The sequence below is a fragment of the Vipera berus genome, assembly GCF_964194415.1.
Source record: "Vipera berus genome assembly, chromosome: 1".
Classification (NCBI taxonomy): domain Eukaryota; kingdom Metazoa; phylum Chordata; class Lepidosauria; order Squamata; family Viperidae; genus Vipera; species Vipera berus.
Genome location: NC_138202.1, coordinates 132,704,035 through 132,731,601, shown reverse-complemented (window position 1 = coordinate 132,731,601; position 27,567 = coordinate 132,704,035). Strand labels below are relative to the sequence as shown.

The 27,567-nt window shown below is 38.4% G+C and overlaps 1 protein-coding gene across 1 annotated transcript in view; it reads left to right on the top strand.

Moving 5' to 3' along the window:
* ITGB5 (integrin subunit beta 5) overlaps positions 1–27,567 on the top strand; it is an 84,066-nt gene that overhangs the window by 4,518 nt on the left and 51,981 nt on the right. The window contains exons 2-5 of the mRNA XM_081314246.1: positions 7,704–7,789; positions 13,762–13,966; positions 19,818–20,067; positions 26,260–26,428. Of these exons, the coding sequence (XP_081170372.1) occupies positions 7,704–7,789; positions 13,762–13,966; positions 19,818–20,067; positions 26,260–26,428 (710 nt within the window). The remainder of the gene's footprint in view (positions 1–7,703; positions 7,790–13,761; positions 13,967–19,817; positions 20,068–26,259; positions 26,429–27,567) is intronic.

The window sequence follows — 27,567 nt, the reverse complement described above, 5'->3', positions numbered from 1 at the left end:
TTATAAGGAAATGTCTGAGAAGAGATCTAGTGATGGGGGAAAGATGAAGGAATGAAGTCTGCCTTCTCAAGATGAAAGGTGCAGTTATAAGCAAAGGTTTCCCTGTCCAGACGTGTCTGGCTTTAGGCGGTGGTGCTCATTTCTGGTTTCTTGGCTGATGGAGCCAGTGTTGTCTGAAGACGTTTTCCGTGGTCATGTGGCTGGCATGGCTATACACTAAATGTGCATGAAACACTTCCCACTGAAATGGTACCTATTTATCTGCTTGCTTTTGCATGCTTTCAAACTGCTAGGTGGGCAGGAGCTGGGGCAAGGAACGGGGAGCTCAACCCATCATGTGGCATTTGGGTCTCGATCCTGGGCTGTCAACTTTCCAGCTGGCAAGCTCAGCATCTTTAACGTGCAGTCATATCTAGTGGTAAATTTATGTTTGTCACATTTCACTCAGGGCTGGCCTTGAATATTTTATTGAAGATTAGAAATAAGAATAAACACAATTGACAGAGAAGGCCCGCTTGTTAGGAAAACCCAATGCGTATTGCACTGGAATAATTCTTTGACTATCCTATGAAGAGGTTTTGCAACAGGAAACAGGCTATCATGCGTTCCTTGGCTAGTTCCTTGAATGATCTAGCTGGCTTCCATTTATAGAAGCAGTAAATCCTCACATACACAGTCATATCTTTGCACTCCTTTAAAAGGATCAGATCTCTGCCTACACACAGCATTTTTTTAGCATTAAAAAAATTCCTCTTGAAGCAACTTTTTTTTTAAAAAAAAAATTAAGGTGGCACACAGTGATAAACAATGATAGCAGATTCCAGTTTTGCCAAGACTTCAGGCATCCATGAAAATTACATAAAGTAGATATAAGGCTGCTTTCTTGCTTATATGTTGGCTTGATCCTAACTTGTATCATGACATATTTTTCTATTAATAAATCTTGCTTCTTCAAGAAATCATATTTTTAAAGTTCTCAGAATCTCTGTTTGGTACATGCCAGATGTACTTCTAGCCAGAACTATATGAGTTATCAGTGTCTTAAAACATTGCTGATGGTTTGATTGTTTGCTATTTGACACCATGCAATTTAGTTAAAAAGTTATAAAGAAGATCACATTTATCCTTGCTGACTCTGGCATCGTTTAATCTCAACCATGTGGGCATCTCCTTGGTGTTAGAAAATCCTTTATGGACGGATCATATCAAAACTGTAGCTTAATGGTGAAACATCTGCTTGGCTCAGAAGTTCTTGCATTCAAGCCCCAGCAACTTCTAGTGAAGGTGAAGAAGATTCCTGCCTCAAACTATGCAAAACACTCATAAATCAGTGTACATAATATTGAACTATATAGACAAAGATCTAACTCATCATACAGTAGATTCTTGTTTCTGTTTTACAAGGGATATGCAAAATGTTTCCATTTGAACTTTTTTGAGTGCAAAACTTTTTCAAGTTCTCCATTTTCAAGCATTAAATTCTTCCAAAAGATTCAAAATAACTCAAGTTCAAAACCAGGAAACCTTGCACATTTCTGTATTCAAAATGCATTTGCACTCTTCTATTTTTACGGTTAAATTAAATCCCTCTTCTCACCTCATTTTTGTGCATATGCACTCAGATGTATTTTCCCCTCGAGTTGACTGATCTCTATTTCAGAAAAGCAGCTCAGTGATTTCCTGTCCATTGTTATCCAAAGGCAGAATATACTAATTCTCACACGCTGTACTACCTATTTGTAAAAAAAAATACCCATAATTGGAGGTTGACGGCTGAGGGGGTAAGTCTTAATATCCTTTTCCTCCTTTACAAGGGGATTTGATTTGGTTATTTTTCTAGTAGGAAAAAAAACCTCCAGTACTGTAGTTGATAACAGCTGCTGCTGTAGTTCAGCATTCCTGTACTTTTTAAGCTTCATACATCTTTTCCTGAAGCACCACGAAACTGAAAAATGACCAACTTTGGAATGCAGCATTGTGTGAAGCTTATAGTTTGGTTTGAAGTTGTTTTCTGAGAAGTTGTGAGGAAGCAAAGCTTGAGGATGGTCTGAGGCTAATAGACTAGGGTTGGAAATGCATATTATCCACCTTTCTGGAGGCATATCATGTCTTTTAATTCCTTGTCTTACTTACAAAGGAAGAAGCAACTCCTTGCGGTTACGATGAAATTCTTGAACGTGTGTGGGCAACGCTCACTCAAGGCTCAAATAGAATTCAGGCCGAGGTATGCCTGCCTGCAGCCCCGTTCTGTGCATGTTTGTGAAAAATAAACTCAGCAGACAACCAGGAAAATGCTCCTCTCATATCGATGGTGAATAATAATGCAGTGGGATTCTGTGAACTGGTAAATGATTCTAGCATAAGCTGCTGCAACTGAGATGTCTGCTACTGCGAAAAAAAAAATGACTGGAGAAGCTGCTATGAAAACATAAGAATGCTCTTTCATGCTTCTGATAGAAACTTGTGCTAACGTAGCCCCACTTTGGAAGATGCACTCCCCAAATAGTCTTATTGTAGTGATTATGCACTTTTAAAAGCAGAAGTAGATCTGAGTGCTCTTAGCTGTTTTGTTGATTTCCTTCTTTATAGTTACAATTTAAGAAGCCGTGTTAACAAAGTATCTGCTAAATTAAGCAGCCCGAATTGAAACACTGCAGAACTGGGTGAAAACCTTCCAGACAATGTTATAACAAGCACAGAATCCAAGACATCTGGAAGTAAAATGCAAGCAAAACTTGGGCAGTTAATTTATTTCTGAGTGATGAAATCAAGTCATGATAGAAACTGGCAAGCTGTTGTAAACTTAATATTTCAATTGTATTCCCCAGAATGCTATTAATGAAATGATACTATGCATTCTATTAACACGTTAAGTATTAGATCATAAGTCACTGCCTGAAATTTGATTCAGAATCTGAACATTTGACATATGTCATTACTTGATCAAAAATCTATCCAAATAACCATCCATGTAATTATTCATTCGTCATGAAAACAAACTCATTGATGAATGTGGCTTTCTATTTCTTGTCCTTCATCTACTTCAGCCTTCTGGCTTTCAAGTCAATCATGTTCTGATCATCCTCCATAAATGTTAAAATAAGATCTGAAACTGGATTTGCCCCCACATCATAGTTCATCTTAAAACTGAATTTATGGAATTCATAATTCTGTCAAAAGGCTTTCTGGGGATTTTTTTAAGTGTGCTTTGTATAACAAAAGTAATAAATAAATTAAATTCTGAGACTTTACATTATGGTAGTCATGGTGGCATAGATAAAGGACGTAATTATTTGCCTTAAAGGACAAGAGTGGGAAATATGTGGAATGCTTTTTTCATAATCTTTATTTTGAAAAAAATTTTTGTCATTAAGTAGCACAAACTTATTTTGTCAGTATTATTATTTGCAGAAATAATTCACACATTATCATTGTACATAAAATAAAAATGATAAAATGGGAGAAAGGTGGATTTAGGCAGAGAGATTTTGAACTTTTTATATACAGCATAGAAAATGGGGTATGTTTTGCATTTAAATGTATGTGGCCTCTTTAAGAGTTGACACCATTGTGATGGTAGATAATATTTCACACTTTATTTTAACCTTTTACTGCTAATGTTGACATGGCACAAATTCTCCTAGTTTTTCCATCATGTTGCAACAAACCAGATGACATTTGTTTCTTGATTTTATTTGTTTTCAAATTTTTAGCCATCTAATTTAATCTAATCTAATCTAATCTAATCTAATCTAATCTAATCTAATCTAATCTAATCTAATCTACCTGCTTGACAACTCTAGGTGGCTTACAAATAAAAAGGACACAATTGTCTGTAAGAACCAAAGAGCACTTATGAACCATCCATAACCAAAACAATACTCATCATCACCCTATCCTGAATGATACCCAGGTTTTCCACTATTTCCTGAATTATATAATGATACACGCTATAAATATCTTGGGGGTGGGGGTAATTTTGTTCCAGAGATCAGATGCTGCAATAAAGTAGGCACATTTCCTGGATCCTTCAAGATGACATTCTTTTATTGATAGTACCCAAAGTTCATCTGCCCTTCTTGTTCATATTGGATGGAGAGAGATCATGGAGAATAATGCAGACTTCATTCCTATGTAACATTTAGCTTGGATTTTTAAAATTGATTTGTTGAACAGTGGCCTCCTTTGCTTATGACAATAACCCATCTTAGGGTACGGACAGAAATTCCCAATAACTCAGTCCAACAAGATGGAAGAGCATTCTCTGGGAGAACTCTGAGACAGAACAGAAGAAAGAAACGATCAGCATTGAGCAAAATAGAAATGGCATAAAGAAGGCCAAAGAAGGAAGAATCTGTGAAAGCTAAGATAGCTTGAAAGCAATCATTTGAAATGTTTGGCCCAAGTGGGTTGACTGCCTAAAATGTTTGGTTTTTTTGTGGATGGTATTTTCTCTTCTGAAAAATCAGTTCTGCCGTCTGTGTAGATTCACATATTCTTCATCACATGTCCTAAATTCCAAAGTCATCAGGTGACTTATTTTTTTCTTATCGCTATATCACTTATCTGGGTTTACAAAAAAAAAAAAAAAGCAGAACTGCTTGTTTCTTCCTCCCCATGGCTGCCATCAAAATGGAGCATCCTATCCAGAGAATAGTAGGCACACAAGATTTTTTTTAATACCATACCTCCCTCTCTTTCCTCTCCCTCCCAAAAACCTTTGTAGACACATCTCTAGGATCAAGTCAATGCATAGTTTTGAAAAATCATCCTTTAGGTTAGTGTTTCCCAACCTTGTCAACTTTAAAACATATGAACAAAATTCTGGGAGTTGGAAGTCCACAAATCTTAAATTCCACACCCCAAATGGTTTAGAGAATTCAGCATTCAACAGATTGAACATGCCTTTAAGCAGTCTATGGAGATTCTCAGTCACCCAGGCCATGATTGTCTCAAAGGTGCTTTTTCAAAAGGCAACCACACTTTCTTTATTTTTATTTGAAGACATTTCGCTCCTAATCCAAGAAGCTTCATTGGTTTGGGCAGGATGGTGGGGGATGATAGGAGTCTCCCATCTCTCCCACCATCCTGCCAGAACTAATGAAGCTTCTTGGATGAGAAGCAAAACATCTTCAAATAGAAACAAACAAACAAAAAAAATCAAAGTCCAGTTGCCTTGAAGCAGTGTTCCCAACCTTGCCAATGTTAAGATGTGTGAACCTTCAACTCCCAGAATTTTGGTAGTTGAAGTCCGTATGTCTTAAAGATGACAATTTTCTAAACTATTTGATACAAAACTGCTGCTGTTGGAGCAGGTTGTTATTTTCCCCCCCAAGTATATGGTGTGTGGGGTGTGGAATTTTCAATTCTCAAAGTGCATGATTCATGCAGACAACACCCATCTTTTGTGTTTTCAAAGATCAGCATATGCTGCACAAACACAGCAACGCAAAAGTGTTACAAAGGGAAATTGAAATTCCTACCCAGATGAAATTAGAATCTGTTTGAGCCATATCTAACCTGCCATTCAGTGCTACCCTTTCCTTTTTGCAGTTGCTGATGAGAAATTATGGAGCAAAACCGATTAATGCTTCTGTTGATCTTTTAAGAAGGATTAAATGGGATTGTCTCTAGTGTATGCAGTTATTACATTGACACTTTGGTATGGGGAAAAAATCCATTTATAATCCAGCCTCAGGTCATTTTCTCTTTAGTCTGCATAGCATGAATGCAGGATCATTTGCTGGATTCGTTTACAGTAGTGTGAATTCAGTGAGAACTGTAGCTTCCTTCCCATAATGCCTTTTTTCTTTTCTGTAATCATCATTGTTATAAATATGCAGATGAAAGCAAGTTAATCCTGCTTTTCTTTCTCTGTTTACTTTCCTGTAAGGTCCAGTTTTATGCAATGGTTAAGATACCAGGCTAGAAACCAAAAGATACTGAGCTCTAGTATCACCTTAGGCACAAACCAGCCCGGGTGACCTTGAGCCGGAAGTGTCAAGATCTGTAATGGTAATATCTCACTGCTGAGAGAGAGAGATACTTGCAACTTGATTCATATCCCATTTGTCAACGTGCTGTTATGTCAGAACCATGTATTCCATAACCAAAATGGAAATAATAGAATTTCACAAATTTTAGCTATTGGTGAATATGACTTCTCCTTGGTTTTAGCTGCAAAGTGGTTAAAGCTACCAGTTTAAATCTACATATTGCCTAAGGACTGATTTAGGAGCTTGCAGCTCAGAAGGAAGGATAATCAAGCAGACAATATAACAAAGATGTTATAGGCATCATTGACCAGTAATCTCAAATTCAGGAAATGCTTTAAATGTGGGAGCATTTATTTGATTAATTTTGCACGCAGAATAATAAAAGGGCAATGACCGTGTACATAATACAGTGCTGCTTACTAGAATCTAGTATGTTACCCACAATGTAGAAACAGCACTATGAATATAAGAATTTATTGTAAGTATAAAAAGATTGTACAATGACTTGGAATGCTCTGTTACATTGTGTCTTGAAACCAAGATGTTTGAAAGGCTGTTCTCCTTTATCAGTCTGCCAAGGTTTCAGGCCAGAGATAAGACTTCCTCATAGGGCTAGAAATACATTTGGAATGTTAAGGGTATGATGGGGAGGCTGACAAAATAACTGCAGTTAGGTTATATCTTTGCACAAATTGACTGTCTTGCTGGAAATAATTAATTAAAAATTCCATTTGTCAGAAGGTGAACCAGCATGTTCTCTATGAACACAATGGAGTATTTGAAGAGCCCAAATAAGTTGCTATAGATGAATAGAATAGAATAGAATAGAATAGAATAGAATAGAATAGAATAGAATAGAATAGAATAGAATAGAATAGAATTTGGTGCATACAGCTTGCTATTTTATATCTGGTATTAAAGAAGTCATATGGGACAGAGAACTTGGTGGACACCAAAGGAGTTAAGGAGATTGGAGTGACTTTATATTCCTATTGTCCATCCCTGCTTTAGGGATTTTATGAAATGCCTTCCTGATTACAGTCCTTAGCCTTTGAAATGAGTTCAAGCTTGTTTTTTTCTGTGATATTTATTTTATAGGCATTTTATTGAAATAGATTCTTGGGGAAAAAAGGCTATTGTATGCTATTTATTTTGTAAAATACAGGTAGTCCTTGACTTACTTACAACAGTTCATTTAGGGACGGAAGTTACGACAGTACTGAAAAAAGTGACTTATGACCATTTTTCACACTTACGACCATTGCAGCATCCCCATGGTCACATGATCAAAATTCAGATGCTTGGCAACTGACCCATATTTATGACGATTGCTGTGACCTGGGGTCATGTTTCACGTAACAACTGTGGCAAGGCAGGTTGTAAAATGGGGCAAAACTCACTTAACAGATGTTTCAGTTAGCAACAGAAATGTTGGGCTCAATTGTGGTTGTAAGTCAAGGACTATCTGTAATGTATCCTTAATGTTTCCATCTTTTTTTATTCACATATCTTTTTTCTTCTTCTTCTTATTGCTTTTATTAGCCACCTTGAACCTTGGAGAAGATAACTTTATCTTCTCCACTGCAAAGCAATGCTTTTACGTGCTGTTGATATGGACTGCTTTTGTTCTAGGGTAGCGGCATTAAAATCTCTGGGGGTTTTTTTTCCGGCTTTTTTTTCAGCTTTTCTCTTTTTTCTTCTTTAAAGGTCTCAATGTTTGTTCAAGCGGCAATGCTACCTCCTGTGAAGAATGCTTGCTCATTCATCCCAAGTGTGCTTGGTGCTTTAAAGAGGTATGTTCCTCTTTCTTTCTCCCTAGTAAAACATATCACATCCTGGACCTTTTTAATCTTGGATCTTTCCTGACAGGTTTTCACCCTTAAAGAAAAATGCTATAGGGCAGGGGTCCCCCAACCGTGGCATACCAGCAACCAGGCCACGTAAACAGGTGAAGCCCCATCTCCTGGATGCAGGCAGCACACGAAACCATGCCCCCTTTGATCTGCAGAAAAATCTTTACATAGAATCGGTCCCTGGTGCCCAAAAGGTTGGGGGCCTCTGCTATAGAGTGGATACATCTCGTACCTTAAGCTAAGTCGCTTGACATTTTAAATGTTATTTTGGCTCTGGCTTGGGGAAGATTATTACCCAACTCAAAAACTACCATCCCATTATGGAAATTGGTTCTTAAGGACATCTTTAATTCAGTTGAACACTTGCCATAATAACTGCTAGAACATTCCTCATATGCTGTGACTTTAGATTTACAACAAGACATTTGAGACTAAGGGGCATGTACAGTTGGTTGATATCTCCAGGACTTTTTTTTTTAATATGAAAAGCGAGGGCGTAGTAGAAGGTTGGCTTCCGCCAAACCTTGGCTTGGAGCCACCTTGTGAAAAGTTAATATTTACGACAAGTGTGCCACTGGTGTGGGGACATCTAAAAGGCAGAAAATATTGGTGAGGATACAGCCATATTAAGAAGAATTTATCTTATTTTCTTGGCACAGAAAACGCAAGTGTTTTTAATAGCCCTGCCAACACAAATGTTTATACAGGAGATTGTTGTGACTGCTGTTTTGGGGCAATCATCAGTAGTTTATGGTGAAGCATAGTCAAATCAATTGTGAAGACTTTTCAAACTTGATTAGAGGGTAAAGGACCATTTTATATGAAATAATTCCTGAAGCCTTCAGTAATTTTTCATTGAAATATCCTCCTTGAATGGTGCCACTGCCAATAATAACAGGGCTTTTGAGCTAGGGTGGAAAAGCTGACAATCTTATAGTAGCTGTAAACAGTTGTAGGAGACATTCTAAATGTCTTCGCCTCATTTTAAGGCAAGTACTTATTGTGGAGGGGAAAAATTAAGATACTATATCCCACAAAATTATATACTTTTATTCATAAAAATGTCTCATGAAGTTTGGATTTCTGTGGAATAAAGTTTGGGTTTTAAAATTCGAATCTAGCATCCAGGTTCCTAGGATACGATTCCCTAAGTTACTGGATGCAGATACCTAACCCACGGGCAGAATTCTGCATTAATTAATCTTCCTTTCATTTGTAGGAGAGAAAAACTTTCTGTTTAATGGGTTTTCATTTCCTCTGTTATCCAAAATGTTTCATTTGAAATGGTGGCATCAGAATATATGACTTCATGAATTTGAAAGAGACTCATAGTCTAATGTCTTTTTGGCAAGCTTATCATTTTCGGAATAAGCTTCAAAAGCTAGGTGTTTAATAATACTGCACATGCAGAAATTCTATTGCTCTTTAATCTGCCATTCCGAAGGAACACTTTTGGGGGAGAAAGGAAAAAGAGAGAGGAAATTTTAGGTATTCCTATTCAAGAACAGTTGCCAATATAATTATATGATTTTACCAATTTACCAGTTACCAATATAATTATACCAACATAATTTTGATCCAATGATATGACTTTTTTTAAAAAAAAACCAGTTCTAACAATGGCTAATGAGCTTATGAAGCTTAGGCACTAACAGGTTATACCAGTATTTCATGAAATAATTAGATGGTATTTTGATGAAAAACATGCTTCATCTGAGATCCTTATTCTGGAGGGCTTTTTTTTTTTAGAGATGAAAGCTTCTCTTATACTTCTGTTTTCAGAGAAAAAACAGATGTGGTATACAGCAATGACATGCTTTGGGGATATGTATCCCTTGAGGGCAAGGTGTGAAAAAAGGAATGACATTCCAAGAAAAGTGGTTAAAGTGAATAAGTAATTTTGGAGCTGATTATTTTTATTATAAGATGAAGAGTCTACATCAGAAAATTCAGGAGTGGAGATTACAGCAGTGTTTATTGTGTTGATTTTTTAAAATGCTGGAATAGATGGAAGGGAGTACTTAGTGCCTGACAGTGCCCTGTCTCTCTTTGTAATTTATAGATTGATGGAAAAATCAATAGACAATGTACACTTCTACCTCATATTATGGATTAGCTAAATTTTGGAGAGCTATTTTATTTTCCTGGTTCCTCAGATTGCAAACTATTCTGCCTCTTCTGATATGAATAAAGTTAAAAATGTTTTGTTATTGAACCTCTTAGAGTAAAGTTCAAAATCCAAAGGAGACTTGCAATGACCTTCACAACTCCTATCTTGTCTCTTTGGATGGCTCTCTTAACCACCCATTCCTAAGCCAGCAAAATAGAGAGATGTTGAAATTACAATGAGAATTTTCAGGCAGCCTGATTTACATATTCTTAATTAAAACATACTGTACAATAGTTTGCACTTTTCTAAAGCTGAGCTGGGTTGTAGAGAAGACATTGCTCCAGAAATGACTCAGTTACTATCTGTCTGAATTTTTAGACCACCAAACTTCAAATTATTTCCTGCAGTGCATTATACAGAAGACATAAAACAATACCCAAAGACAATAAAATCAAAGTAATATAGCTAAATAAAATGAAATTAGCATAAAAAGCAATAAGCAGCCAGAATGAAGCAAGAGTGACCATCAGCCACAAATTCCACCTGCTGTCTAAGAACCATGAATCTAGGAGAACCCCAATCCCTGATCTTTCAAGGGGAATGGCACTTCATCCACAGGTATCACCAGAGCAGAAAGAGATCCATTCTGCAGAAACAAGCATTTCATCTTTCTGAGGTGTTTTTAGGTTGGTTCATCCTCTTCATACCTCAACAAAACACCAAACCAAAAGAGTTCTACAACATCATTGTCAGAACTCTGGGTGGAATGCACAACTGAGCATTTTAGAATATTAGTGGCATGTCACCTGAACTAATGGATGACTTCTTCCAATGCTTTTACATAGGAATGAATCCTAAGTAAGAACACAGTAGACCATCCCCTTCTCCCCGTCACTTGGTCCTGCATATTCAAGGGATGAGCCACTGAAGCACAGTACCCCTGATTTTGATGAAGGAGAGTGTTTCCTAGTATGATTGCTGTCACTTGCAGGCTTGAACCATGTATCTTTTAGCTCCTTCAAGTTGCTGTGATGAATGTGAGGAACTGAGACTAGAAAATAATCAATGTTTCACTGGGAGAGAACATTTTCTCTGGCTCTGAAGAACTCAGTGGAGTGGTAAAGAACGTTATCTTGAGGAAGATTTATTTATTTATTTATATTTGGAGCTTCAGTTACACAGTGATTAAGTGCAGTATTGCAGGCAAACTCTGCCCGTAGTCTGGACTTTGATCCTGATGGGGCTCAGCTTTGCATTCTTCCAAGGTCGGTAAAATGAGGACCCAGGTTATTGGGGGGCAATACGCAAATAATGCTTCTACATTCTAAACCACCCAGAAAGTGCTGGGTGGGAAGCACCATGGGATGGTATATTAGTCGAAATGCTATTGCTAAATAGGTATATAGCACATTTACGTAGCTGCCCATCTCACAGAATATGATTCTGGCCAATGCACAACAAAAACACATGATTAAAAACTAGAAATTTAAAAAAGCATTCTAGATACTGGGTGAAAATTGTCCAGTTTGATGGGCTTCAGTGATGGTTTCTTAATAAGGGGGCAAATTAATGCTTCCTTAAGGAACGAAGGAATTCACCACCAGGACCAGAACTCACCTATATGACATCCCCTGGGCAGCTTTAGTTAACCAAGAGTGGATGGCTCTGAAGAGCAGATGTCCAAGCTCATAGTCTTAAGCATTAGCACAAGTAACAAATTAGTTACTGGAACATTTAGTGAATTCCACATTTTGTGACGTCTGAAAAAAATAAATGAACAAACATACTTCCTGTAGAGTTGATTTCTTCATCTGATATGCTTAGTGTGGCTGACAATTACATAGGCAGGAATGAATCTTATTTATTGATGCATGATATTATTACAAGTACCATATCTGATTCTGGTTATGAGAAGTCAAGATTGGCAATATCTGACTGACTTTCTCAAGAACAACTTGCACTAGGAAACTATAACAATAATGTCCATCAGCCCCTGGTGTGCAACTTGGTGGTTGTCTTGGACTCACAGGCCCTGCTCAAAAGGCAGGTATCAGCTATGGCCAAGAAGGCATTTTCATGGATCATTTGTATATAATACCACTACTCAGCAAGCTGCACTGGTTGCCAGTGGACTCCCAGGGACAATACAAAGTGTTACATGCCACCTTATAAAGCCATTCATGGCACTGAGCATGGTTATTTGGGGGCCTGCTTATCTTCCATACTATCTGCCCATCTGGTAAGATGAGGCATACTGGATGGGTTCCAAACCCTTTCAGTCAGTGTCATCTTTTGAGTCTTAGGAAGTGTATCTTCTCTGTTGTGGAAGTTGATCTCTGGAAATAGCATCTGACCAGAGAACTGTGTGGCTCCCACTGTAATGCTATGCTGAAGAATGGAGAATTATGAGCACTTCATTGCTCTTATTGGCATAGTTTAATTCAAATAAGAGCTCATGCCCATGCTAGGCAGAGGTGTTGTGTAGCAACAAGTTTAATCTAGTCCAGAAAGTGATCTGACCACAACAAAAAACTCCATTGAAGGTCTCCACATCCAGATCATATGTAATCAAAGTGAAAATGGAGTGTAATTTTTGGCCCTTCTGTATACATTGGGCCAGATATTTAGTTGGGACCAGTTTGTGGTTGTCATGGAAACCATGAACTAGGTTCTCTTGAAACCTGCTCTCAAGGCATGGAACATAATGTTTCCTACCAGTAGAACCCTGGAGAACGTTTTCAGTCCCTTGACAAGGTCCGGAAGATCAAATAGGGAGCTCGTCAGGCAACAGAATGGCTAGTATATGTTAGAACCCCCAACTTTCCCCTACCGCCCAGCTTAACACATAAGAATTAACACTGCATCCTCTGGTCACAATCAAACTTTCTCTTAAACCCAGTTAATTTTTGGTAATGCATTAGTTAACTCCCCATTCTCCTTGATAGGATATTCCACAGTCTTCAGCTGTAATCTGAAGTAGGGAGAAGGAGGGGTCGGTGTCTTTTCTCTCTTGCTGGTAGGGTGTTGTTGGCTTCTCTTGGCCTTTCTCTCTAAAAAAAGCAATCTTTGTGATTGGGTTTGCTTACAAATGTAGTTCTCCTGTTTTTGTGCCAGAAACTTACCTAATGATTGATAGGCAGAAAATACTGTTAAGGAGAGTGCATAGTTGTTGTTTTTGTGGCCCAGGAGAAGTAGGTGATGGGGAAAGATACCAAGAGATAGTAAGACAAGGACATACAAAAGGATTAAAAAGAACTGTATCCATTTTGCAGTGTTTTATTTCACGGGCCTTGTATTTATATTCTCCTGAACTGTTTTTCTTCTTAGTTCCTCTTTAATCCCACTCATCCTCCCTATCCTAATGAGCTGTGGTGGCGCAGTAGTTAGAATGCAGTATTGCAGGCTAATTTTGCCAACTGCCAGCAGTTCGATTCTGACCGGCTTAAGGTTGACTCAGCCCTTCATCCTTCTGAGGTCTGTAAAACGAGAACCCAGATTGTTGGAGGCAATGTTCTATAAACCACTTAGAGAGGAGTGTAAAGCACTTTGAAGGGATATATAAGTTTTAAGTGCTATTGCTATTGCAATCCTCAACCAAGCTAGTTAGTGCATTTCACTCTGATCTGTAGGACAGTTCTAAGGTGAACATGGAATACGCTGAAAGGTTTCCTGATGTGATCCCTTTGTAAAACAGTTACACTGAAAATATACAAGAAAGAAACAACTTCCTCGCTAACTCTCCTATGCATCATGATACTCCTTGGGCAAACTGATGTATGTTTCCTCTGTTTTTCTCTTACAGGAGTTTGGCAACAAAAAATCCATCACTTCAAGGTGTGACTTCATTGAGCACCTCATCGCCAATGGTTGTGCAGGGCATTTTGAGAGTAAAAAAAGCAGAGTTAATATAGTAAAAAACCTTCCCCTGAGCAGTAAGAGCTCTAGTGGGACTAATCCAGATGTGATCCAAATAATGCCTCAAAAGATCTCTCTGAATCTGCGGCCTGGTGAGTGTTACCGAGTGTTTTTCATCCTTTAGTTTAGTTTAAACTAGGAGTTAACATTCAACAACATCTGGAAGGCCAGGTTCTCCACTCTTTTGAGGTGAGGGAAGAACGTTTTGCATTTTGGCATTAAGGGAGCAAGTTCTGCCTTGTGTGCTCCTCATTCTTCTATTTACAAAGTCTAGTACTGGTATTTGGCAAGCAGAGTTTGTGTTTTACTTCTGAAGCTTGCAGTGAAGGATTCTCAAGTCAGGATCCAGCTGGTGCCCCATAACCGTGAGATGCTGCAAAATGGCCATAAATGGCCAGTTGCGCCCCTATCTGGACCGAGATGCCCTATGTACGGTCACTCACGCACTCATTACCTCCCGTATAGATTACTGCAATGCTCTCTATGTGGGGCTGCCCTTGAAGACCACCAGGAGGCTCCAGCTGGTGCAGAATGCGGGCACGCGGGTACTGATGGGAGCATCCCGATACTCCCATATTACACCCCTCCTGTGTGAGCTGCATTGGTTACCGGTTGTCCTCCGGGTGAGATTTAAGGTGCTGGTACTTACCTTTAAAGCCCTACATGCCTTAGGCCTGGGATATTTGCAGGACCGTCTGCTGCCGGAAACGATCTCCCATCGTCCAGTACGCTCACACAGAGAGCGCCTCCTCAGGATGCCGTCGGCTAGACAATGTCGGCTGGCGACCCCCAGGGGGAGGGCCTTCTCTGTGGGAGCGCCAGCCCTATGGAACCAACTTCCCCTTGAGCTCCGGATGGCCCCGGACCTCCGGTCCTTTCGCTGCGGCCTTAAAACACTTCTTTTCCATCAGGCTGACCTGGACTGACGACAGGGATTTTAAAATGTTTTTTAATTTTTAATTTCAATTTCAATTTATTTATTGGGGCTGTTAATTTAATTCTTTTTAACTTTTGTATTGTTGGATTTTATTGTTGTTAGCCGCCCTGAGTCCTTCGGGAGATAGGGCGGCATATAAGTCCCAATAATAAATAAATAATAAATAAATGCAGCCATGTTGCCGAGCGCCCAGAGTTTGGTCATGTGACTGAGGGGTGTCTGTGTGATCATCAGAATTTCAAATCTGGGTTGTAAGTAGTCCCAACGTAGGTTCATTGTAACTTCATATTGTTGCTAAGTGACCAATTGTAAGTCGAGGAACACCTACACTGGCTTTCCAACCATTATGGAGCAAATTGATAATGTTTGCATAGCTAAAAAGATGAAATCCGAGTTAGGGCAACTAATCTAAGTTTCTAATAAACCATTATAAAGATAGAGTTGTCTTGATTAATTTACTCATTCCTGGCTTTTTTTGCAGACCACCAGTAGACAGCATACAAATTGTTGTAATACATAACTAAAGAAATAAATAGTCTATGGTGAGACAGCTGTTTTTCAGTTTTATTAAACTTACTTTTCGAACGTTGAATACGTGAGATCGAAATTTGAAGAAACCTACCGTTCATCACTCACTCACTTCCAGAAATTGTGGATTCCCACCCTCCAATCATGAGAAATATCTCCCCCTTCCCTGTACTGCTCTAAACAACCAAAGTGTTTTAATTGCTTTGTCTTTATGAATCTTGAAGTTCTGATCTAGAAACTAGAGGTGTCCCTATTATTAGTTACCTGCCGAGATGGAAATTAGAATACAAAAGTTGGAGATTTTACTGTGGGATTAATTTGCAGAGAAGAGACCATGGTTGATTTTCAACACTGGCTTCCAGATATTTGGCCTTTCATTTTCATACTTTCTTAAGGGTGCTTGATAATGTAGTGAAAGGTCAAAATAAAATTTGGATTCATTTACCCGTTTTGTACGGAATGCGTGTGTTGTATAACAATTCAGTCAAATGAGAGATGGAATGAATGTTTTTCTGCCTTGCATTCCTCTCATTCTGCAAATAATCATGTATTAAGGGGTGAGCCATTTGTATTTTTCTAGTTCAAGTACATAAGATGCCCCTCCTTGTGTATATATCAAGAACTTTAACAGGGCTAAACTTAGCTTAGCATAAACCCACAAAGCCCTTTGAGGGTTTTTTCTTTCCCACTACAAGTATAAAAGACTTGGATTTTCACATCAATACAATAATTTTATATCAGGCTTTAAAAAGCTTTCTGGGCAGTGGTAGGCAATTTTATCTTTCACGATGATTTCTCATGCATTTATTCATAACCCTATTAATCAAGATGACCCTTTCAGCTTCAACTCTGTCAAGGGTGGGCAACCTGAGGGCCTCCAGATATTGTTGGCCTTCACTACTGGCTGTCCAGAGTCAAGGGGAGGTTACCTTTCCACAAAATCTGGAAGGACACCATTTGTCCACTTTTGCGCTAGATAAAAAAAAATACAGGTAGTTCTCACATTCATTTAGCAAACTGTTCAAAATCACAATGGCACTGCAACAAGTAACTTCTGACTGTTTTTCACACTTAAGCCTGCTGCAGCATCCTCATGGTCATGTGATCAAAATTTGGACGCTCGGCAACTGGCATGTATTTATGACGGTTGCAGTGTCCTGGGGTCATGTGATCACCTTTTGCAACCTTCTGACCAGCAAAATCAACTGCCAGCTTCACTTAACAACCGCGTTACTAACTTAACAACTGCAGCGATTCCCTTAATAACTGTGGCAAGAAAGGACGTAAAAATGGGACAAAACTCACTGAACAATTTTCTTGCTTAGCAACAGAAGCCTTGGGCTCGATCGGGGTCATAAGTCGAGGACTATCTGTAAACTGCTTGGAGTGATTTTGTGTCATATGTAACATGCTTATGCACTTATATCAAACTGAATCTCAGAAACCCACAAAACAGCAGTAACTTCCCCGAGGTTTTATCTGAGTTCTTTTGTAGCCATTTAGTCCAGCAGTCCCCAACCTTTGCGGCTTGGTGGCCCAGCTGGGGGGAAGCAGAGGGGAACTGGGCCGCATCAACTCCACTCATGCAAGAGAGTGGAGAAGCCTTTGGGGCATTTCTTATATGAGTGTAGATGTGTGCATGTGCATGCCCACAGGCCTACAGCTTGCACAACCTAGTTCCAGATAGGCCATGGCCCAGTAATGGGCCATGACTCAGAGGTTGGGGACACCTGATTTAGTCAATATACTTCTTAAATTAGAAGTGACTAGTTAACAGTATGTCACCACTAAGACTTAGATGTCTAAAACTGTACATTCAAGAATTAATCTATATTTCTGAGTTATGTTTATATGTTTTTCAAAAGTTATAAGTTATTATGATCAGTTATTTTTCCCTGTTCGTTGTCTGAATAAGGGTATTCCTAAAGAAAATGTTCATAATATACAGGTAAAATATTCAAGTTAAAAACCATATTTTATAGCTCTCTATTGATAGGGATTCACATTTGATTCACAGCAAACTCACACAATTGGAATCGGCCCCTGTGAGCTGATACATGCTGATTTTTCCTGGAGAATACATTTGCAAAGACAAAATAATTGGCCAATGGGAACAAACTCATTGTGCCGAATGGGGGAAAAATGCTTTTTGTTCAGCTGAACTCCCTGTCACATCAATCATTTCTGCTTCCTGAATCTTTAGGCAGCAAGTGAAATTCTTATTTTGGGCAGAATTAGAGAATTATGTTCCGTGCAGATAACCTGATGAAATCAATATGGCTTCAAAAGCCGAAGTCACAAAACATGGAAATTAGAGAAAGCAATGCCACAGAAACACTTCACATTCTGTAGCCTACATAAATGTTGCAGTAACTAATTGGTTGGTTGCGCTAATGAGAAACCTCGATCAAACTTTGCACTGGCTTTTAAGTTGCAGGGGGAAACTAGGAGGATTCATAGGGAAACATCACTTCAAGCCTAAAGTAACCCCCATTTTCTCTGACCCCATAACCTTCTTCTTTGCGGTTCTCTCTCTCCCTCCCTCCCTCCTTGACCCTCTTTGTCTTTTCCTTCTGTGTGTGCTTCACCCACAACTTTTCTTTAGTTCCTTTCCCCCTGTTTCCTTCTTCCCCAGGCCCTGTCTGTAGAATCTTAGTTTGGCCCAGTTACTGGAATAACAATTCAACAATTATTTCAAAATTAAACATATTATGGTCTTTTTCTTTCTCTCCCATCACCACCTTCCTTTCATTGTCATCATTAACTGGAAATATGTATGCATGGAAGAAACACTTTGTATCCTGTTGCCTTAACTGTGCATGGCATAACTGATATATTTCTGCCATTTTAAACTTTATTTACAGAAGCTTTGCATACCTTAAGGAGAGAAGAGTCCTGCTAGAGCTATCAGGAATGGCTTTAGTTATGGAATTGCTTTTCTTGTTTTGTTTGCTTTATTTCGTTTTGTTTGGGGAGGCCTTGAAACTGCATAGCCATTTATTGATGGAAAATTCTGAAAAATGTCATCCCAAGTACATGAAAGCTTCTTGCCCTGGTTTCTGAACAGAAGGAGGATTACAGTTGTAAACACCATAATCTCAGAGCTACACGCCGGGGTTGCGCAGCTGTTAGTTAGACAAAATTATTTTTACTGTTTCATCTTTATTCATGGGCTTTATTATTCAAGCAACAGTAGGAATTAAGGTTTTCAGGCCAAGTTGCCGTTTAGAAATAGCTCTTAATCTAAGTCATATTTTACAAAGCCGGCAGAATATGCATTGCAGTGTAAGGATGTTGACTTCCTCCTTACTATTCTGAATTTTTTTTCAGAAGTAGGTAACTAATAATTTGTGTGTGTGTGTGTGTGTGTGACAGAGAGAGAGAGAGAGAGAGAGAGAGAGAGAGAGAGAGAGAGAGAGAGAGAGAGATTTAGGACAAAGTCTTCTTTGGGGCAAGGGGTGATCTTGGCCTTGGAGTGGCATCCAGGGATAATATTATCAGGGCTTGATATTAATTCAGATTTAAAGGTCAGTGTCTCTGTGATTTCTTTCATTTGATTATATATTTGCTGTTCAGCAGCAAATTAATGTCTTAGGGAGTTGTTTGCTGTCTTAAATCCCTGGCTGTATTTTTGCATTAATGTTTTACTCATGGAACCAACTGTGGTCTTTAACATGACTAATAAATATTGCTATGTTGATATATGTATTTCCATTCCCATCCTCCTGTTTGAACTTTTGGACAAGGCCATTGGGCTGATAGTGCAAAGCAAACTTCAGATATCCTCAGTTATTTGCCTCCCTGGTCCATAACACCCCTCAGTTGGAGCAGTCTTAATGTATTTAGATATACTACAGCCTCTTTCCTAAACCTCCATACAGAGAGTATGAACATTTGCCAGAAAGAGGCCTTTGTATGTATCTTTATCCAATCAATGATGGCAAAGGAGTACAGGCTTCTGTTGATGCAACATATTCCTGCAGAGGGTGATGCTATGAGTATGAATGTGTCAGAGGCTGGCTAGATTTAACATGTTATCATTCCAGAGGATTGTCATTGCTTCCTTATCTGTGTGAACCTTAGATAAAGAATTGCTGCCTAGGTCTACCACAGCACAGGTGTGGAAATTTTCAGCAAAATGCTTGAGGAATGTCTTTTGCTTCTTTTGTTTTATTTTCATTTTTCATTCTCTGTTTCCCACCATTTGGAAGTTGCACTTTTTGCAGCCTTAACAGAAGGAGTGACTTACATGAGATTCACGTAAAGAGGGAATGCTGTCTAGATTTTGGCCATATCCACGTTGCAACAGGAAACATTGTGCAGAAGTGTTCATATTTTAGCCAGGGCACTGTAGTTATTTCTGGCGATGGGGAGGCTATGAGGATGTTTTTGTATGTTAGGGGCTGAGCCAAACGAAGGGCAAAATAAAACCTGTTCCTTTTGCTTATTAATTTATAAATGATCTGCTGCCTCCACAGGTGACCCAGCCTCTTTCCATGTGCAGGTTCGACAGGTAGAAGATTATCCCGTGGATTTGTATTATTTGATGGATCTCTCCCTCTCCATGAAGGATGATCTGGACACCATTCGGAACTTGGGAACTAAGCTGGCTGAAGAAATGGGAAAACTCACCAGCAATTTCCGGCTTGGTTTCGGCTCTTTTGTAGACAAGAACATTTCTCCCTTCTCCTACACAGCCCCAAGATACCAGAATAATCCCTGTACTGGGTAAGCAACGGCATTGGGGTTGTTTTCACAAGACATGCCAACTATATGTATCATATTGAGCTGCAGCTGGTCAACTGTGTTCCTCAGTTTTCAAAAATTGTTTCCAAGTAAGCATAGCATAAAATATCTGTGGTAATTCTAGGAATTTTTCCTCCCCCATTCATAATATTGATATTGGCGTTAATATTTTTTCTGTCCTTTTTAAAATTACATTAGTGTAAATACATTTTGGGGAGTGGAAATCAGATTCATAGGGTTCTTAAAAATGTTATTTTGCTGTGTTCTTATATAGATGAATTGTGGAGAAAAGACTGGATCTTTGGAACCTGGCCGCTAAAATGTTTCCAATGAGATCATTTGCTTGAAATCTGGAAGAGAAAATAACTCTAAAAACTGCATGGCATACTAATAGAAATCTATATTTCTGTGTGAATTCTGTATGAATAGATTCTGTATGAATCTAAATTTCTGTATGAATTGATTTCTAATTATGGAACAAATCTTTTTTTGAAATCTTGTGGTGTTTTTTTTAAAAAAAATATAAATACCTCAATACAGGTACTTCTTGATTTACAACCATTCTTTTAGTGACCATTCAAAGTTACAACAGCACTGAAAAAAGTGGCTTATGACTGTTTTTCAGATGTATGACCATTGCAACATTCCCATGGCCCCATGATCAAAATTCAGACGCTTGGAAACTGGCATGTATTTACGAGGGGTCATTTCCTGGGGTCATGTGATCACATTTTGCAACCTTCTGACAAGCAAAGCTTGTAAGCCGCCCTGAGTCTTCGGAGAAGGGCGGGATATAAATGGAATTTTTTAAAAAAAGTCAATGGAGAAGATAGATTCACTTAACAACTGTGTTACAAACTTAACAACTGTAGTGATTCACTTAACAACTGTAACATGAAAGGTCATAAAATGGGGCTAAACTTACTGAACAATTGTCTTGTTTAGCAATAGAAATTTTGGACTCAATTGTGGTTGTAAGTTGAAGATTGTAACACATCTCCTAGGTCCCTTGATCCTTGAACACTGGTATTCTAATATTAGTCGGACAAGGACAAGAAGAATTGGTCACATACTTCACATCCTGCTGTCACTCATCTTGCATTTGTATAACAGAATTATGCCTCATGTCTCTACCAGTACCTTATGTACCCCATTATTGTCTTCCATGAAGACAGACAGATGTTGGCCAAATCTATTGGTGGAAGTATACCTACTTATAGATATGTCCACAATACCTTACTTTTGCTTTATGTCTACTCATTTACTTTGCAAACCTATCAATTAGCTTACCCTGTTCCACATCCAAAACTGAATTTTTACAGCAATGCTGGTGGTGAAGAACATCAGAGGAAATGTTTGAAGGGAAAAGTGCTAACAACCCTGAACTCATCCACTTATACTGAGAAATGGTTCACTAAGATGTCTATATGTCTTTGTAATGTAAGCTTTAAAATTCTCTCTCTCTCTCTCTCTCTCTCTCTCTCTCTCTCTCTCTCTCTCTCTCTCTCTCTCTCTCTCTCTCTCTCAAGATTCGTTATATCTCTCTTTAAAGGTTCTTTATAACATCAGCAAGAAATATCTGCTTTCAGAATTTGCAGCCAGTTAAGAAATACTTTCTTAGTCCTGTAATGTGAGCTTAGTATATCCAAAAGGATTTATACTTAAGAAAGCATGTTTAGGACTTCAACCCTAGTTGAAGCTGTATTTTTGAAGCTTTCCCTTGCTGGGGACTCTTATTATTTACAACAAAGAGGTTTTATCCAGTTTTAAGTAAGGTTGGGCATAAGGAACACTGTCTCATTGCTGAAATTAAATGGGCAATGAATGAATACTTGGCTCTAGAAATAAAGCTTTTTGCATGGAAGTTTGCTTTGTGTCACTCAATCAGCAGTTATTAAGTACAGCATCCTGCTCAGCCCCTTTGAACTCTGATCGCACAGCTATAGGGGAAACCAGATTCTGCCATTTCTTTGACTCAGTATCATTGAAGAGGAGTACAGTATGCCTGTTTTATTTTCCTCGCTGTAAGGAAATCTTCTGTCAAATCTAAAATAAATTCCAAAACAATAGCAGAACACCATAAAATTTTGGGGGCTGAGAGAGAGGTCTAAGAAGATCTGCTCTGAGATAAAACCTTTGCATTTTAATATTTATTTATTTGCTCACCTCCTTTATATTTGATTCAATCCCAAAGACTGGGCAGCTAACCATCAAGACCCACATAAAACAAAAAGTAAAATATAACAACCCCACCCATTAAATAAACAGAAATATAAACATCAAAATAATAAACAGAAAACATGTGAAATTATGTGTCTTCCAGATTCTAACCTTCCCTTATGACACCGTTTCTCAGCCTTGGCAACTTGAAGATGTGCGGACTTCAACTCCCAGAATTCCCCAGTCTGCTAAGCTAAGCTGACTGAGGAATTCTGTGAGTTGAAGTCCACACATTTCCATGTTGCTAAGTTGAGAAACACTGTCTTATGATATTGTCTTCTCCTGTGTCAGATGGAGCAACCAATAATAATCCTGTAGAACAAACTTTTCAGAAGCTGACATAATTATATTACAAGTAAAACACCCTTGCAATAAAAGAGTTTGGGTTATGTCTTACATATTATAAACCAGTTTGCAGGGAAGTAAATTTCCGAACAGACCTGAGCCAATTCTAATTGGATAAATGTTCCTACTACTATGATGTAATGCAACTATCTGAAGATAAGAGCAGCAATGACTCAGCTGTTCAAAGCTTCTCCTTCTACAAAAGTCAGTTTTTCATTTGGCGAAGTTATGTTTAAAACTGGCTTCTGGAATTATTTAGTTTGCATGTTGAGAGTTCAGGAAGAGCCAACCTGGGATCAGACCAAAACCTTTCTGTTTCTAGAGTGGCTAATCAGCTCTCCTGAGGGGAAAAAAAAGTCAGAAAGCCATGAATTCATCAAAACAACATGCAAAATATTTCTTTGAACATGGTGTTTTGGTGAAAAATTCACCCTTTAATAACAATAGCACCCTTGGCAATTTGTAGGAAATCACAGTTAATCCTGGTGTTATGCCTTGGGCCTTCTGTCATAACTCAAGGCACGGCTGGCCCTACCAATCAATGACCCTTGCCTTAAGTAGCAGATATTGAGCGTTGTGAAACAGGAGAAAGTTACAGTAGTAGCCAAAATTGTGGAAACCTGTTGGGAAAAGTGTGCAGTAGAAATGCCACCTTTGGTTAAGTTTTAACCCATTTTTCTTCTAATTTCTTTATAACTGTAGCCTTGTTCACTTAATAATACTATTTTACATCGCGTTCTGGGCAACCAGTCAACTCTTTGCACCATTACTTTAATTTTATTACATTTTGCAAGCTCACTAAATGAAAGAACACAAAAAAACCCAACCAACTTGATAGCGATCACATAACACACTGACAAATGTCCTCCTCTCAGCTTCAATACATGACATTGATAACTGAATCCTACTGTGATCTGATTGGCTCATTGCTAAAACAAGATGACACCTGATTGGCTCTCTAAACATTCATGCTCATTGGCTACAATCAGAGGAAGGAAAGCTACCTGATATCAACCTAAGCAAGTTGTGCTTCCTTTTTCTGGTTATTTGGCTATAACTTTTCATAGAATACAGTGCAGATAATTGAACAAACCTTGTTGCATTACATTCTTGATTAAATTATCTTTCCATTGATATATAATTTTATGCTACTACTACTACTACCAAAAAAGTAGTGTTATTAGCCATCAAACCTCAAAAATACACTTTTCCCAAAGGGTTTCCACAATTTTGGCCACTATTGTATTCCTTATTACTGTATTTTGTTGCCAGGGAAGTGTTCTGTCTCTTGTTCTGAAATGTCTTCCATAGTTTCAGGTATCACTTTCTACCTCTGTGTTGATAGGTGCAAAGAACCAATTCCTGCTTTGTCCGGAGCTTTAAATGTCTTGGGTCAGACTAGCAGGAAGAAAAGATTCAATGTTTTGTGGCATCTCCTAGGATGCTCCATGAAAGGGTGATGTTCAAGCCATGTTTTAAAAGACTGAGGGATCCACGTGTCTGATGTTTAGCCCATACCAGTTTTGAATGAGCTTGTGTGGGTGGGAACTGGCTTTTGGCAAGCTTTGAAGAGCACGTCATTGTTTCTTTATTGTGGAATCTTGCTTAACTGGCTGAATCAGCATCTTCATATTATAGAGAGCTATTAGTACAGCACCCAAACAGGTTCTGTATTGCTTAAAGTTGCAGATTCTATGCTAAGATTTAGTATTACTGCCTTATTAAACATTTGAGGACACCTGTGTCTACTTGTAAGAGAAAGGAAGATTAAAGCGAGATAGTTTTTTATGGTGTAGAAGTGGTGATGCAGGACAAATGATTTTTTTAAAAATCATCAGTTTTCAGTTTTGCTTTTCAAATGGACAACTACGTTCACTCAAGTTAGTACAACAACAACAACTTTTATTGATTAGCCCTTGGGCCATATCAAAGTGCAAAGTTCCAGCAACAAACCGTCACCAAAACTTGATAAAAGCAATCCAAAATGGAATTTGATAAAATACAATTTAAAATGGAATTAAAATAAAATACAATTTAAGATGAAATAGTAATAAAATACAAATTTAAGATATAGATTAAAATATGATAACATTATATTTCGGAGTCGCCCTTGCAATCTACCCCAATCAGTCCCACATATGCAGATCTTAACCGGATCATTTTGTTTAAATACTGTGCTACGTTAAATGTTATTTTCAAGTTCTGTCCGGACATAAGATAAGTTATTTTGATATGGGGATCCCAATGGGTCATTCGTTTGGTATATAGACCAAGATACCTGTCTCTCACCCTCTTATACAGACAACAGTCAAATAGGATGTGAGCCAGGTCCTCTACCTCTGCCGCTCCGCAAATGCAGAGACGCTCATTGAAGTTAGTACTGATAGTCCTCAACATTTCAATACATAGAACTTTATAGAAAGGAAGGACAGCATAACTGAAACACAGCTTACTGTAGACAGCTAATGATCCTAAACCTACTAATCTCTTCACATTTATATTATTTTGATCATGACAAAGAAGGAAGGTTGGTATCTTGTTAGCAAATACATTATGAGCATACACAAAATCCAAGCTATTTTCATTGGGTATGTTGTGTTCATGTAGAGGCTGGGGACAATAGCTTATATAAAATTTCAAAAGAAAAGTTCATGTAATTTTATTTACTGAAATGGAGCATTAATCTTCGGGGCCTATCTAGGTTGAAGTTTCTGTTCCAAGTAATTATTTAATTCAATAGTCAATCACACTACTCCTCATATAGCATTAGAAGCTGTTAAATTTCTAAGCTAAGTTTTTAACATCTATTATTATTGTGAATATAATTCCTTTCCCAGCTGGGAGAATATTGAGATATTTTATCCAGGTATCCCTCAACTCAGTCAGAATCCATCTATATCATGGGTGTCAAACTGCCGGCCCACGAGCCAGATGCATCATGCCGAAACCCATTGCCGGCAATGGCAAAAAAGTCACAATACATCGTGACGTCATGTGACGTTGCACGTTTGACACCCCTGATCTATATCCATAAGTGAGGCAGGACCTTTGGGATCATATACAATCAGACGACCACAGCTCCATTCTCTGATGGAGACAGGAAAAGTGTGATCCTTTTAAAAGTAAAGGACAACTTTCTCCTTCTCTGTAGCTGCCTCTAACTGAAGTAGATTTCTCCAAAGAGCCGCAGGAAATTGAGGTTAACAAAGTAGAGGAACTTTTCTTTTGTAAAATTACTATTTTGGTATGAATGGGTAACCAGTCTAGTTATGAACTGGTGTTACAATTTCTTTCTTTCTTTTCTCTGTGTGGCTAGCTCTGTCTGATTGTCATTTAGTTTTGGAGAATATTGTGTCATTTCAGTGGTTCTATTTGTATGGGCTATTTTATCTTTAGAAAGCCCCTCATGTGCTGACGTTCTCATTCATCCCTAACATTGAATAATTCTCAAAAAAAATTCTTCTCCCCATGAGTCAGAATCCGTATTGTTTAAAAGAGTAAGATGTGTCTAAATTTGTTTTTCAGCAGCTTTGACAAGAGATGTATGAAATGTGATGATGTTTTTGTACTAATATCAAAAACAATGTGTATTCTTTCTTTCCTTTTTAGATATAAGTTATTCCCAAATTGTGTCCCATCCTTTGGGTTCCGCCATCTTTTATCCCTTACTGATGAAATTGATAGATTCAATGAAGAAGTTCAGAAACAGAAGGTTTCCCGTAACAGAGATGCTCCAGAGGGTGGCTTAGATGCAATCTTGCAAGCTGTTGTGTGTGAAGTAAGTAATTTGGGCCTCTGTGGGAATAATAATTGAAAGCAATGCTGATTGGCATGCTGATTGCTAGCACTATCAGCAATGGAAAATGATACATGAACATGCCTTTATTTGAGAAATTGGTTCATGAATTCTTATTATATTTGTGTTATGGTATAAGTCAGGGGTAGGCAACCTTGGCTCTTTTATGACTCGTGGACTTCAACTCCCAGGATTCCTGAACCAGCATGGCTCAGCTTGGAAACCTCTCCCTTTTCCCTCAGCATGGCTGGCTCAGGAATTCTGGGAGTTGAAGTCCACGAGTCATAAAAGAGACAAGGTTGCCTGCCCCTGCTATAAGTGCACCTTAGGGATAGAGGCACTAGGTTGCTTTTCCATGTCATCTTGATTGTACTGTATGAGAAAATATCTTTTTCCGTCTGTATTGCTGTTTTCCCTTCTTAATATCTATCTGTATCTGAAATACAATTGTTTTTACCCATCTCACCTTTCAGGAGGGACACGCTCCAGGTGCTGTCAGGTAAGAAATGATGGCTGGCAGGGCCCGGGAGAAGGAAATTTTCTGCCACGACACCCACCATATGGAAGATAATTCCATCTGAGATTAGGGTAGACCCAGCCCTACTGGCCTTTTGTAAGGCCCTAAAAATTGATTTTAAGCTTGGGGCACCAGGAGTGTGATACAGATCATGTCTTGGCTTTGTCATTTATAAAGCTCAGCTTCTGTGTTTTATTTTTAATCTCAAAGTATGAATTTTGTTGTCTTTATCTATTTCATTGTATGTTGCCTTGATTCACTTATGTGAGATGTGCAGCTACATCAATTGGTTGATCAATCGATCGATCCATCAAATAAATGAAATGAAAAACAGAATGCACTAGGTATCAGTTATTCTCCGTGCCTCTTCTTCAAACTGCCTTTTGCACAAGGGTTTTGATGAAATGTGCATTCTTTTTGCCTTTGCATTTTGCTGAGCTGTGTAGCATTAGGACTTAATTGTGAAGGACCTGTTGTAACAATGGATGGACCTGTTGTAACAATGGATGTCTTTGACTGTGCTTTTGTTTCTATTGTCTGCTGTTCCTTCTTGTTTTCTTAAAGCTTCTGTGCTGACCAAAACAGACCGGCTTCTGAAATACTC